The sequence below is a fragment of the Drosophila ficusphila genome, unplaced genomic scaffold (genome assembly GCF_018152265.1).
Source record: "Drosophila ficusphila isolate 14025-0441.05 unplaced genomic scaffold, ASM1815226v1 contig_197, whole genome shotgun sequence".
Classification (NCBI taxonomy): Eukaryota; Metazoa; Arthropoda; class Insecta; order Diptera; family Drosophilidae; genus Drosophila; species Drosophila ficusphila.
In genome coordinates this window covers 3,300,841-3,313,968 of record NW_025064091.1, presented here as the reverse complement: position 1 = coordinate 3,313,968, position 13,128 = coordinate 3,300,841, and the positions used below count along the sequence as shown (strand labels likewise).

General features: G+C 40.8%; 1 protein-coding gene across 4 annotated transcripts in view; it reads left to right on the top strand.

Annotated features, from left to right (window-relative positions):
• The window catches only part of LOC108097630 (zwei Ig domain protein zig-8), a 157,003-nt gene extending 151,183 nt beyond the window's left edge, over positions 1–5,820 (top strand). For 3 of the 4 annotated variants that reach the window (XM_017200056.2, XM_017200057.2, XM_017200055.2), the window contains one exon: positions 2,527–5,820. In XM_017200056.2, coding sequence (XP_017055545.1) covers positions 2,527–2,843 — 317 coding nt within the window. In that variant the 3' untranslated portion in view covers positions 2,844–5,820. The remainder of the gene's footprint in view (positions 1–2,526) is intronic. The other variant, XR_001771802.2, reaches the window with a different exon arrangement.
• The last annotated feature ends 7,308 nt before the right edge of the window (positions 5,821–13,128 follow it).

Genomic DNA, 13,128 nt, shown 5'->3' with positions numbered 1-13,128 from the left:
TTTTCATTAATTGAAGCGCTGCCTCAGCTGCTCGTGGTCAAAGTCGAGTCAAAGTCCGAGCATGGCCCACTGAATCACTGAACCACTGAACCACTGAACCATTGCAGCACTTGGAGCACTTGGAGCACTTGGGGCACTTGGAACACTTGGCCCACTGGACCACACCAAATCCGTCCAGCAATCCAATTAAGTGTGCTTGCCACGGCGCTTTTATCTGCAAGTGCTTGCTTTAAACGCACTCCAAGGAGCGAACCGATGCCAAAAACTGCGACTGCGGCTGTCATAAGTGGCGCGCTGGCAGGATTCATTGTCCTTGTTCCAAGTTCCCAGGCAGGACGCTTAATTATGTCAAACCGTATTAACTCTGCGACCACGCCCCCTTTCTCCTCCCCCTTTCTAGTAATTAGTGACTCCGGACGCAAGACGTCCACTGAGATCCACTTGGCGTCGAGTTATCGGCGCTGTCGTTTAGCATTCGGCATGGAAAACTTTCGAGATGTTGCTGCCACATGCTGCACGAATAAGCACAGTGGCGAAAATAAAGCACCACAACCTTTTTTGTACATTTTTTTTCAGTAAAAAGATCATAAAATGGTCAATTATTTTATATCAACGGGGCTTACATTTTCCTTCATGTTTCTAGGCCTATAAAATAGCGGAATACCAGCTTTTTTAAATTTCGGAAAACAAAATTTTTGCAAAATCGAATTTTCCATTTTTTGGTAAAACTTCTACATCTATTATATTGACAAATTTCGGCATATTTTTGCCTTAAATTAACTATGCTTTACATTTTAAAACATTTCCCGAAGTGATCAGTGCTGCAGTCGTTTGATTTGGCTTTTATTTTGTGCGCAGCCCCGAATTCAGTGGTTTTATGACCGTCGTGCTGGCGCGATAATCAGCATTCAGCTCGTGGGGAAAGTGCTTTCACTAGGTGTATTAGCTGGCGCCACAGTGCGGCCCACTCGCACGCACACAGAGGCGGAGGACAGACACAGATACAGCTACAGACACAGACAGCGACACAGATACAGATGCACGGACACAGACGGACTCTTAAGTAACAGCTCATGATGGGCATCAACGAACTCGTAAAGGACGAACGATGCATGATAATTGAAGCGGCGGCGGCAGAAGATATAGAAGAGCTATAGAAGCTGGGGAAGCTATAGAAGGGAAGCTGTAGAGTAGAGCCGTAGTGGCAGTATTCGCCTCGACGACAGACTCGCGCGCATTTCATGCCAAAATTTATGGCTCCCTATCTGCCATCTGGGCCTCTCGAGCCACCCAGGCAGAATCCAGCCAGAATCCAGCCAGAATCCACCGAAAACCACCCGACCACCCGACCCACCGAAGAGTGGCATCCACCTATATTCGAGTGCCGCGAAGTAGTTGGGCAGTTTTTGAATGCTGCTCTTGTTTTTTGTTGCTGCCACCCCACCACCGCTCTTCTCTGCTGCTCTTTTTTTTGTTTTTTTTAGTTAGTCTTGGCGTTTTTATTGCCGGCAATTAAGTTAATAGGCAATAAAGCTTCTGGATTTTCCAGGGGGGCCAATGGCGGAATGGGCAAAACTGGCAAGCTGGCAAGCTGGCGACTGGCAGTGGTAGGTGGAAGCAGCATTGGCAGCAGATGCAGATCCAACTGCAAGGCCCAAGTCGTCCTCTGCACTACACTTTACTCTACTTTGCTCCAATCCATTCCACTCCATCTCGAATCAATGTATTTTAGTGGATCTGCAAGTTGGGCTCTCGCCTTCGTTCGTCGCCCGCCACTTCCAAATTAACTTCCTTCGCTGCCTTTTTATTGGTCTGCGGCGATTTCCATCGCATCGCATCGCATCCACTTTGGCCACTTGATTGTTTTCCCACTATCATGGGCGGAAAAACATTTTCATCTGGCGAGCAGTCGCTTATTTGTTGCCCACTTGGCCACTCGATTTGGCTGCTCAGAACGTAAATCAATCAGGGATACTTCAATGGGTTCGAAGGCGCTTCATTTGCATTCGGTGGAAACAGTTGAGGGTGCTTAGTTTTTATTTTAATGATGAGATTAATGTTTACGAAGATATTAATAGAAAAGAGGGGTTTCCTTTTGGTGGGTTGCTTTAATGAATTAATAAAGCTGTAGTGAAAGAAACAGTTCATCAATCAGTGATTAATTATTCTTTTTATAATAATAAGAACCTAATAACCTACAAAAATGTCAAAAAACTCAATGAAGAATAAGAATTTTATGGAAATTTTTGATTTTTTGAAGGCAATTGAAAATACATTACTTTTTATTTTAAAGTATTAATTTTATAATTGAGTATCACTGAAACCAAAATAAAATGTGCCAGATAAGATTAGAAAGGGAAGGGGCATTGCATCCTTGCCTGCTTTTTGCTTTTCGCTGTTCGTACCGCTTTTCGTTTCCGCTGATAAAATTGTACCGCTAACTAACCGCTCTCGTCCCGGTTTTCCGGGCATTCCCCCTCTTCCTCTTTCTTTTCCGCTTTCGTTTCCGTTTCCGGTTCGTTGCAGGCGAGCATCCGGCGGCCATGCACACGGGCAATAACGGCAACTCGACGGCGTCGCAGCCGCCGGTCCTCCTGCCGCTGGTCCTCCTCACCTGCGGCACGCTGATGCTGCTGCAGCTGGTCGCCTGCTGCTCCGTCGCCGCCCTCTTCACGGCCACGCCCCTCGGCGCACCGTGGAGCACCGCCCACCGGAGATCGGGATTGCTTGGGGATGCAGCCAGGATTCGGCGATGCCAGGACATCGAGGATCAGGATAAGGAGAAGGAGAAGGAGGATCTGTGCCGACGGGGATTCGAGCGAAGTGCGGTGCCCGGGACATAGCTTCTCGGTGGATTGTCAACTGGAAACGCTGCCGCATTGCCAACAGGAATCGCATATTAGGTTCCCCAGGCTGGTGGGTTTACAACTACCACCCCACCCCCTTCACCCAATACCCAACCCCCGCTCTCTATCATTCAGAGCCCCTCGTGTCCTTGGTTACCTGGTTTTCGGTTTGGCCCTCTGCCCACGAGCACACCCCATCCACCTTTTCGTGGACCTTCTCTCCGCTGGAGCTTATCCTGTTATCACTAAATTAAGTAGCCAGACTTGGTCCAAAAAAGAGTAAAACAGAAAAGAAGGAGAAACCGAAACCGAAACCGAAACAGAAATATAAACCTAAAACCGGTACGTACTTATCAGTCTTTTCTATAACTAACCGGGGAAAACACAGATAATGCAGCAGGATCCCAAGTTGAGATGGGAAACCGCAAGAAGAACAACTTTTTTCGGGGAGGGGGAGGGGGCAGCTAAGAATAAATAGAAAAAAGAACAGAAAGAGAAACAAGAAAAACTCCACGCAGAAAACACCTTGTAAATAGAGCAACTTACATGAGATTTCTCTTCCATCGAAAAAGTGACTGGCGAAAGGAAATGTCGAGTGTATGCATTCATCTACTCAGCTTTATTTTTTCCCTTCGGTTGGTTTCCACTTCTACAAATACACACACAGACACACACACCTACATACACAAACACATACACATTCTCTCTCTAGTACAAGGATAAGCTATAGGTGTCTAAACATATTATAAATAAATAGCAGCGAGAAGTTTTGATGGGAAACCCCTTGCGATTTGAGGCAAGTCAAAGTACGATAAAGAATTTTTTTTTGATAACTAGCATAAGTTCAAGACTATAGTAAAATATAAGATAAATGATGATGATAAAGGAGAGGAGGAGGAGGAGAAGGAGAAGGGGAAGCAGGAGGGGAAGTAGATAAAACGGATGGAAGCTGAGATTAGCGATTGATTGTTGGATTAAATGTGTACATATAAGCAAATCAGCATAATTAGTCTACGGATATTTTTTTTGTTTTTTTTTTCGGCTACTCCCATATATCAGATCAGAATAATCTCTACCTATATATAGGGCATTTTGATGTGTTTAGGGCGATAAGCGATACTAATTATTGTTGTGTGTTTGAGGAAACGTAACGAATCGAAACGAGGAAAACAAAGAAAACGCAGATATTGACATAGAAATGTAAAACTATCCAATACAGCGTATTGCTAATTCAACTCGAGTATTTAAGTGTCTCTCTCTCAAACTATCTCTATCTCTCTCTATTTCTCTATAACTCTCTAACTGATTCTCTTTGAAGAAAGAAAAAACAAATGAAAAACCAAACAAAAAAAAAAGAAGAAGGAAGAAAGAACAGTAACTGTAACTTTAAGCCAAGCTAGTGGAAAGATAGAGTCACAGGTACAGATACAGATACAGATACAGAATCAGATACAGAATCAGATCCGCGATCCCACCCCAGAGAAAGGGTCTAACCCTATCCCATCCCAGCCCCCAAAAAATCTGGTGAGCCAGGCACTGGAAACTTCTCATACGATTTCGCTCCAAATGAAAAACCAAGAAAAGAAACGAAAAACAAAACAGAATATTCAAAATACTCTCCATACTAAACGTAATTAAATGGATATAAATATGGTGGTACACTTAGAATGCATAACTATAATAATAAAGAAGGAGAAGCAGATCGAAAACCAAAAGAATATATTTTATGAATGTGATGAAGTTTAGCAAATTAAAAGTACATATATTGAGAGCCCCAAACTAAAGACCAAAAATTCAGAAAGTAATTCATCAAAAAGAAACTTTGAGCCCCAATGAAGCGAGTTAAATTCTTTCAAAATTTAAAAGATCTTGTCAACGGATCAATATCGGAATATCATCCCAACCATATAAAATTAAAGCAGTTTCATCCACTCAGAGAAAATCTGCGACCGAATTGAAGATAAATGTACTTGTAAATGTATCGATCAGTATTTTGATTTTCCTCTCCATCTATCCGCATGCACTAGTCTAAGCAGAACTTAAAAAGAGTGTTTAAATGTTTATAAGCAAATTGAATGTAATTCAATATCAAAACCGAAAAACCGAAACCAGAACCGAAACCGAAACACAAAAACAGCAAAAAAAGCGCATAGCAAACAAAAAAAAAAAAAAACGTATAAGTAAAAGTAAAAACAAAAAGAGGAACGACAATTTCTATGTATAAAATAAGGTGAAATAAAGTCCATGTTGCAGATGCTAAACCTATGAATATATGGTATATTGTAATTGAATGAAACCGATATAAATATGTAAATGATAAGCGATAATTAAAAATGTGTTGACCCCATTTATTATGTTCGTTCGTTTTGTGTACATTAATTTTATGAAGCTCTTTATTTTGCTTTTTTTTTGTCGCTGTTTCGATTTCTTTGTGAGGGCTATGGTTTTTTTTTTTTATTGTTTTTGCGGTAGAGTTAATTAAAGGGAAAAGTAAACAGAAAATGCCGGAAGAGCGTAAAAACAATTTTAAAGTAAATATGTTAAATACAATTTTAAGCATAAACAATGGCGTCAAAAGCAAACAATTTTAATGTGGTTAAATAAGAAAAATGCCGAATTCAATGGATAATATGTGTGTTGTTCCAATTGAAAACGGGACACTTTGAAATATTACAATTCATAATAACTATTAATACGAGAGGAAGGGTATGAGAACTGGATCCTACCATCAAGTGGAACAAGAGTTACGGATTAAATTGCATAGGTCTAGGCAGAAATTAACGAAGGTCATTTACCGATTCGTAATACACACACAAACACACCCGCAACACATTCACAACCACAAACACACACACACACGCACACATTCAGATCCATGCAATTTGAACCAGAGAATTTGAACCGAAAAACGAGAGATTCGATCAGAACAAAACCAAATATGAATTCAATAAAAGTGTAAAAAAAAAAAACAAAAGCTGCATTTTTAATTCAGACAATTGTGAACGTCGCCCAAATGCGAACATTTTGTGACCGTTTTGTGGCCATTTTCATTTGTAATTCCACTTCCCTTCCAAATTGCGAATTCCATTCAGCGGCCTTTAATTTGATAGCTTACAAATTTGTTGACACGCCGAAACGAATTCGCCAGAATTAGAGTGCTGGCCAAGCTGGTGTGGAAAAAATATTATGAAAAGTGTATAATTTATGCATACGCCGCTATTTTTCTTTTTGTTGCCCATCCAGCTGTTGATGATGTGCAATTAAAAGTACACGGCTCTCATGTTTGCCGGTGTGTGTGCATGCATAAAATGATGTCAACTAGGCAATTAAGTTATTGCAGTCTGGCCCAGGTGTTAAAATTGCGACCAAATCGATTAGCGCTCCGCACGGAATGGAAAAAGGTGCGAAAAGGTCCAAATGGGTGGCCGAAACTTGTGGATTGCCAGTGGACTTTAAAGCAAAGGAAACAATAAATCATTTCTGAAAATGGATAGCAGGGTAAGTAAACACTACATTATTTTGTATTATTTTATTGGTTTTTATTTTGCATTGGACTTTTAGGTGAATGATATATTTTTTGAGTTTTTAGTCACTCAACTCTTTGGTTTAAATCCGATTGCTCACTTCATTTTGATTTATTGCAATTAATATTTAATTTACTAGAAGGCTTCGATGGCGCAACTCTTTCTCTCCTCAGTTGCATCGAATGTTTTATTTGATTTAATTTCGCACTGTCAGCCATGATTGCACTGCAGCTTTTTCCCCCTTTTCCACCTTTTTTTTGCTGTTGTCTTTGCCCGCTGTGCGGTTTTCCCTTTATTTTCATTCATTTCATTTAAAAATTTTTGCAGCACTCTTGCATATTGCCTTGTTTTTTGTAGTTAAATTAATTTGCATAATGCATGACACTTTTGAATCATGAACGAGGCGGGCGTTCACTCTGCTTAACTGCGACCTCCAGAAATCGATGTAAATGCAAATGGCCATAAATTACGCATCCGCCCCGTCTGCCACCCAATCTCTCTCGTCTCTGTCTCCGAATATTAACTTAATTAGTTGAACGTTATTCCTTCCCACACACACACACAGACACACACACATACGCATACATACACACTTTTTTATTTTCGAATTTAATCGGAATTTTATTAAATGCTTTTATAATGAGACAGAACCGGAGACTGTACCTATATGAAATATTAATAATAATAATATCCCGATCAATGATTGGACGTCGCAGCGAATGGCGGATGGCGGATGGCGATCGATTGAAATCGTTGTCATTGTCTGACAGTTTTCATTAAGGGCCTTAACGTCCGAGGAGCGCTGGACATCCGGCCAAACAATGTCAGGAGCATCGGACATCGGATAATGCGACTCCTGCTTTGTGCGGAGCATTTCGATTGCATTCTGCGCCGACCGAAAGCCATCAGATTGCGCCGCCAGCCAGCAGGGAAAATGAAGGGGAACCGTTCTCTGGAAAAGCCATGTCCGGACTGCAAAAGGAACGTCGAATCCCTAATTGGGCATTAATCGGGAAAAGGCAGATCCAAAAAGGTAAGCCAAAAGTAACAAGCAAGCCCATTAAAAAATAGAAAACCTTAAAATGGGAATGCTTGACCATTTAGCTATTGAATTTAAAAACTCTATTTGGTTGTTATTTGTTTTCCTAAAAATCAGTAATATTTGAATGACTCATAAAAGAATTAATATTGTTGATTTCAAAAAGAAAATATCAAAAAATTTGTATAATTTTTACTATGCTTCCTATTATCGTTCGGCAATCTAATTTATTTAAACTGATTTATTTGTTTAACTTAAAGGTATAATGTTATCCATACGACCTATCCTTTAAGGCTGCAAACTTGCGCTGTAAATTAAGATAAAGGTACGGAAATGTTCCTACATTTCCCTCCTAATTCTTTCTTGTTAAGTACTTTTGCCACTTGAACCTCTCATTTACCTGTCACTCAACCTCTCCAGCTGAACATTTTGTTTCTTAACTAACCTTTCTCGGCGACGGCCGGCGAACAAAGGAGCTCTTTTGTGCCTTGAATTCCTTTAAGCTTGTCCCATGCAGCTGCTATCTGCTTTTGGTCCTTGTTTGCCCCCTCAGCCTACGAATATCCTGGCCACGCCGGTTTTTGTCCATTTGTCGTTGCTTTTTATATTATTTACGCTCGTTTAATTTTTCGCATGCTTTCTTTATTCGACGCGCTCAAGTATTTTAACAAATTTTACAACTTTTTAAGCGGGTCTAAGCGACTATGGCCACCTGTCACAACCCCTCCTCCTCTTCCGCCCTCCCCCGTTTTTTTTGGCTGAGGCTGAAGCCCTTTTGGCCCCGCAAGGGCATTTGGCCTTGGCTTTTGGTGGCGAGTCCTTTTTTTGGTGGCGAGGGAGGGAAGGCAGACAACAAGCCTCCTTTTGCCGCTTAAACGTTTTGTCGAGCATATTTGTTGGCCATAAATTAACACGCCGCTCGCTTGTTTAATCTTTTTATGGCCCGCCTAGAAACAGCGACCCCAGCCACGCCCACCGAACGCCCACTGACCGCCCACCAGCGAACGTCCAATGAAAACCACCAGGGCAGCGGACCAAAAATTTAATAATTTGCTCAACATTAACCACTTGGCGGCCTGTTGTTGTCCTTGCGCCTTGGTTCCCCGTTCTTGTCAACGTTTTTCCTTCTTTTTGGTTTATTTTTTTCGTGTCCTGTTTGCTGCTAATTATAAGGGGATTATTTGCTTATCCGCCGAGGTCGAAGGTGGGTGGCATAAATTCGCAGTTGGAAGGATGAGGGAAAAGAGGTAGGGGAACGGGAGGGTAGGAGTTTGGCATACAAAGATCCCTCTTATTGTCCGCCCCAGCTGTAAATTAACCGTCTCTTAACCGCCTCTTTACCTCCACTTCCCCACCCCCAGCTCCCCCGTTCATCCACTCAAGTCCGCCATAAATTCCCAATTAAAAGGTGTAATAAGCGTTTGTTCCGCTTCGGCTATGAATACCATTTCGGGCCAGGACCTTCGTCCCTTCGTCCCCTCGTCCCTTCCACTTGTCAGCAGCTGCGACTTTGTAATGCAATTGCAATAAAACAAACTACAAAATGGCCACGGGTATCCAAACAGTGGGTGGGAATGAGGGTGGAAATTGGTAGAAATGAAAGGTGGCATTGGAGCACAGTGGGCCAAGGATCGCTTGACGGGGCTAAAATCTGCTGGAAGCCTTTCGAGCAAAGGCAGATGACAGACAGCTTTAAATAAGCAGAGGGGCGAACAAAGAAACTGCGATGCTTAGTTGCCAAATTAAATGAAAAACTGGTTAAGTACGGCAAACGCTGAAAGGAGAAAGCCTTTCCAAAGAGAGAGGGTAAGTGAAAGCAGATGAGCCCAAAGAAATCAAATAAGTTTGCAGATGAAAGGGAAACAGAAGATGGACTCACGAAATTTTAAATTACTTTTCGAGGCTTCACAAAGTGCAAGATTTCCACGATACTTAAAAGTCCTTTCGTGTTTAATTTGACCAGAAGCAATCCAGATACTTCTAATAATAACATTCTACTCATCATTTTTTTTCAAACTAAAAAAACACAAGGACAGCCAAAAACCAGGCGAACAGAAATGCCTAGAAGGTGGCTGCATCATTAGTTTATTATACCCTTGCAGAGCAAAAAGGTATTATAATTTCAGTCAGAAGTTTGCAACGCAGTGAAGGAGATACCTCAGACCCCATAAAGTACATAAATTCTTGATCAGCATCACCATCTGAATCGAAATATGTCTGTCCGTCTGTCCTCCTGTCGGTTTCTATGTAAACTAGTCTCTCAGTTTTAAAGCTATCTTGCTGAAACTTTCCAAAAAGTTGTGTGGTTATTGCAAGCAGTATATAAGTCGGAACGGGCTGGATCGGCCGACTATATCGGATAGCTCCCATACAAGAGAATAAAATACAAAAAAATACGAAAAAAATTATTTTCCGAAATTTAAAAAAGCTGGTATGCAACTATTTTCTAGGCCCAAAAACAATAAGGAAATCAGACGACTATATCATATAGCTGCCATATGAACAATAGTCGAAAATATGGAAAATAATAGAAAAATAGTCATAGCTTAGATGTTGTTTAGCCTTTATGTATTTTGTTCGAAATATTTTATAACTGCAAGGGTATATAGGCTTCGGCTTGCCGAAGCTAGCTTCCTTTCTTGTTTGTTATTTATTTACTTATATTTATTTATTTTTTAAATTTTTTTCAGTACTGCATAAAATGTGCAAAAATCCTATTATCTCAACGGAAGCTTCCTGACCATTCTTTTCCCTACTCATCTACCCATCGATCAACGAGAGCAGCTGAAACCACGTTGGGGGATTCATCGAGGAGCAGCAGACAATTATTCGCCTTGGACGAGCAGAGTGATTTATTTATTATTAAGGTTTTTTGTTACTTTAGAGATATTCTTTTAAATGTAGGATATTTTATTATAGATTTTAAGCTATTATTAAATGAGAATAAAATTAAATAAAATGTTTTTTGTTGGTTTGGGGCTATATTGAAAATTATGAGTGGTTTATAGAATATCCTCATAAGGAGTGGTTCAAATCCCTAAATTTGATGAAAAAAACGAGTTCGAAAAGTAATACTGTCCATTTCGACAGCCAAATTGGCAATTTCTGAAAACGAAATACCAGACGAACAGAAATGCCTAGAAGGTGGAATTTATCAAATTAATTTATACTTATATCCGAGTTTCAAACCCAGTATTATCAGTGATGCTCAACCCACAATCCCAGAATTTTTCGTGGATCGTGCATAGTCAAGTTTCGAACCATGACCCTTAGTACCATCCACAGAGGAAATTGTTGCATATCTTAGGGGACTGCCAATTTAATGGACAAAAATTCTTCTCGAACTGAAATGTTGCATACCTTATGGGGCTGCCAATTTTAAATTTCGGATTTTGTTTCCTACAAATCGATTCTCAGTCCAATCTGGAAATATGGATTACAAATATATGGCATATCCCCTATAGTTACAACCTGCTCAAGCTGCCACATAGGTAGCAGTATACCCGTTAATTAATAAATTTACACTTTTTACTTTTTTACTAAAAAAAAAAAAAAAAAAAAAAAAGGATTTTGTTTCCACCTTCTAGGTATTGCTGTGCGCCTTCACCCAATTTGTAGTGACAACTCCTCCGAACTTGCTTCTTTTCGACCGAATCCTATGAATTGCGATACCAGGCAAAATAAATAAATAATTTCATTTGTTTGTTTTTATTAAATTCAATACATAATTCGATTTCTAAATAAATATTAAGTTAGTTTCTTATGTTAATTATGTTATTATAGTATATTGTATCGCTGACCTCCTCCTCGAAGAATCTGGCCCGAAACTATGCGACGCCCTTCGGCTTCCAACTGTCCTCGTTGATCGATGAGTACTGATAGAGAAATATTTAATATATTAGGTATGCCACTTATAAATGTTACGAATTTTGGTAAATTTTCAGCAAACTTACTAATTCTAAGTACCTAACTTTTCTAATTTTAATCAGATTTTTAAGTGCTGAAAGCTACTTCATACGCTTTGGCTCTCATCCTAACTCCCTGGCGAAGAGGCTAATTAGGAGACCAAGAAGAAAAAAAAAATATCCTTGCAATAAAAGCATTTATAACTTATTCATATATACGATTATATGCGTTAATTTGTTTTCCTAAAAGTTATTACTTAAACTCTATTGTACAGGCAACGAACTTCGGTTTAGGCTGCAGACAAAGGTATTTTTATCCTTTTTCGTAGAACTCCTGGAAGATCTGCTCCTCTGCCTCTCCACCACTGTGCCCTTTTGACCCGTTCGCCGTGAGAGGCAATTAAGAGCGGGTTCGAAGTTCGGGGCGACTCACAAATTATATGCGCATTTAATGAAGTGTGCCACGCACACCAGCACAGCAACACACCAACACACTTCACACATGCGACCACGTGCAGTCATTAAACAGGCGGCGCCACACATCAAACAGCCACCCACTCAAATACCCACTGAACCACCCAGCCACCTGGGCAAAGGTCACGCGCTGGCCGGGCCAAAAGGTCACTTAAACAAAATGAAATGAATAAATGCATGAGGCGAGCGGCAGTCATCTCGGGAAATCGGGAAAATTGGGAGACCGTCGGAAGGATGTGAGGGTGGTTGTGGGGTGTTGGATGGTTGCCCCACTGAAGGATTGCCCCACTGCCCCACCGAATGGCCAACTAAACGGTTTGTAATGGACGCCTTGGCTGCCGGGATTGAAACTTAATTGCGAAAATTTTAACAAACACTCGCAGCAATAACAATAATTTTAACCGACGACTGCAGTGGGTGGACAATGGAGCAACCTGCTCCGTATCCTTGCTATCCTTGGTATCTTCGGTATCCTGGGCATCCTTGCCAGGAGGCAAGATTTATGCGCCACAGACTGAAATTAGAAACGAGCTTTCCTCGCTTCAGCAAACCCCTCCTTACCCTTCTTTTCCCCTTCCCCATCTCCTTCGAATGTCCTTGTTTTTGGCGAGCAGTAAACAAGGATGTGTCACGCCCCCCTGCCCCCGCTTTCCCTGCCAAAAGGAGGTGGAGTGGGCGGGGTAGTGGTGCTGGCCAATGGCCATTAGTTGTTGTTGCCGCGGCGACAAGTGCACTTTATTAGCGCTTTTCATTTCGCTCCTTCGAGGCCTTCCACTGTCCTGCTTTATTCGCTTTTTTTTCTCCAGTTCGGTTTTTTTGCAGCTTTTCTTGGAGCGAGCCATTTGGCATAAATGCGTTCATTAAAGGCACATTGACACGATGCCGCAGTGGGTCAGCCAGAAGGACTCGAGGAGGTCCCTTCCTCGAGCAGCACTTGCATGTAACCGTATTTATTGATGTTTTCCAGCCGAGGTGCTTAGCCTATCTTTTTCCTGAAATGAGGGTAACCAATGATAGAGGTATTATTATTCAATAAATCTGTATATAAATGATAACGAAATTTTAACTATTTATTTGGGAAAGTTGATGCTAAAGTAAGACAAGTTTCAAAACTTAAGGGGTTATATCCAGTTGCGATTTTGAAAAAATCGAAATTTTTTTTTTTGCCTATTTTGAATGTATATATATCTAAGAAGATTGTCTGAAAGTTTCAAAGTATTCCGGTAAATAGTATTGGAGTAATCAGTGTATTTGTAAAGACGCCTCCCATGTAGTTCAACTAGTAGCCAAAACTTTAAGTGCGTTTTTCTCGAAACTATGTCTTCAAAGTCGGTGAGCAA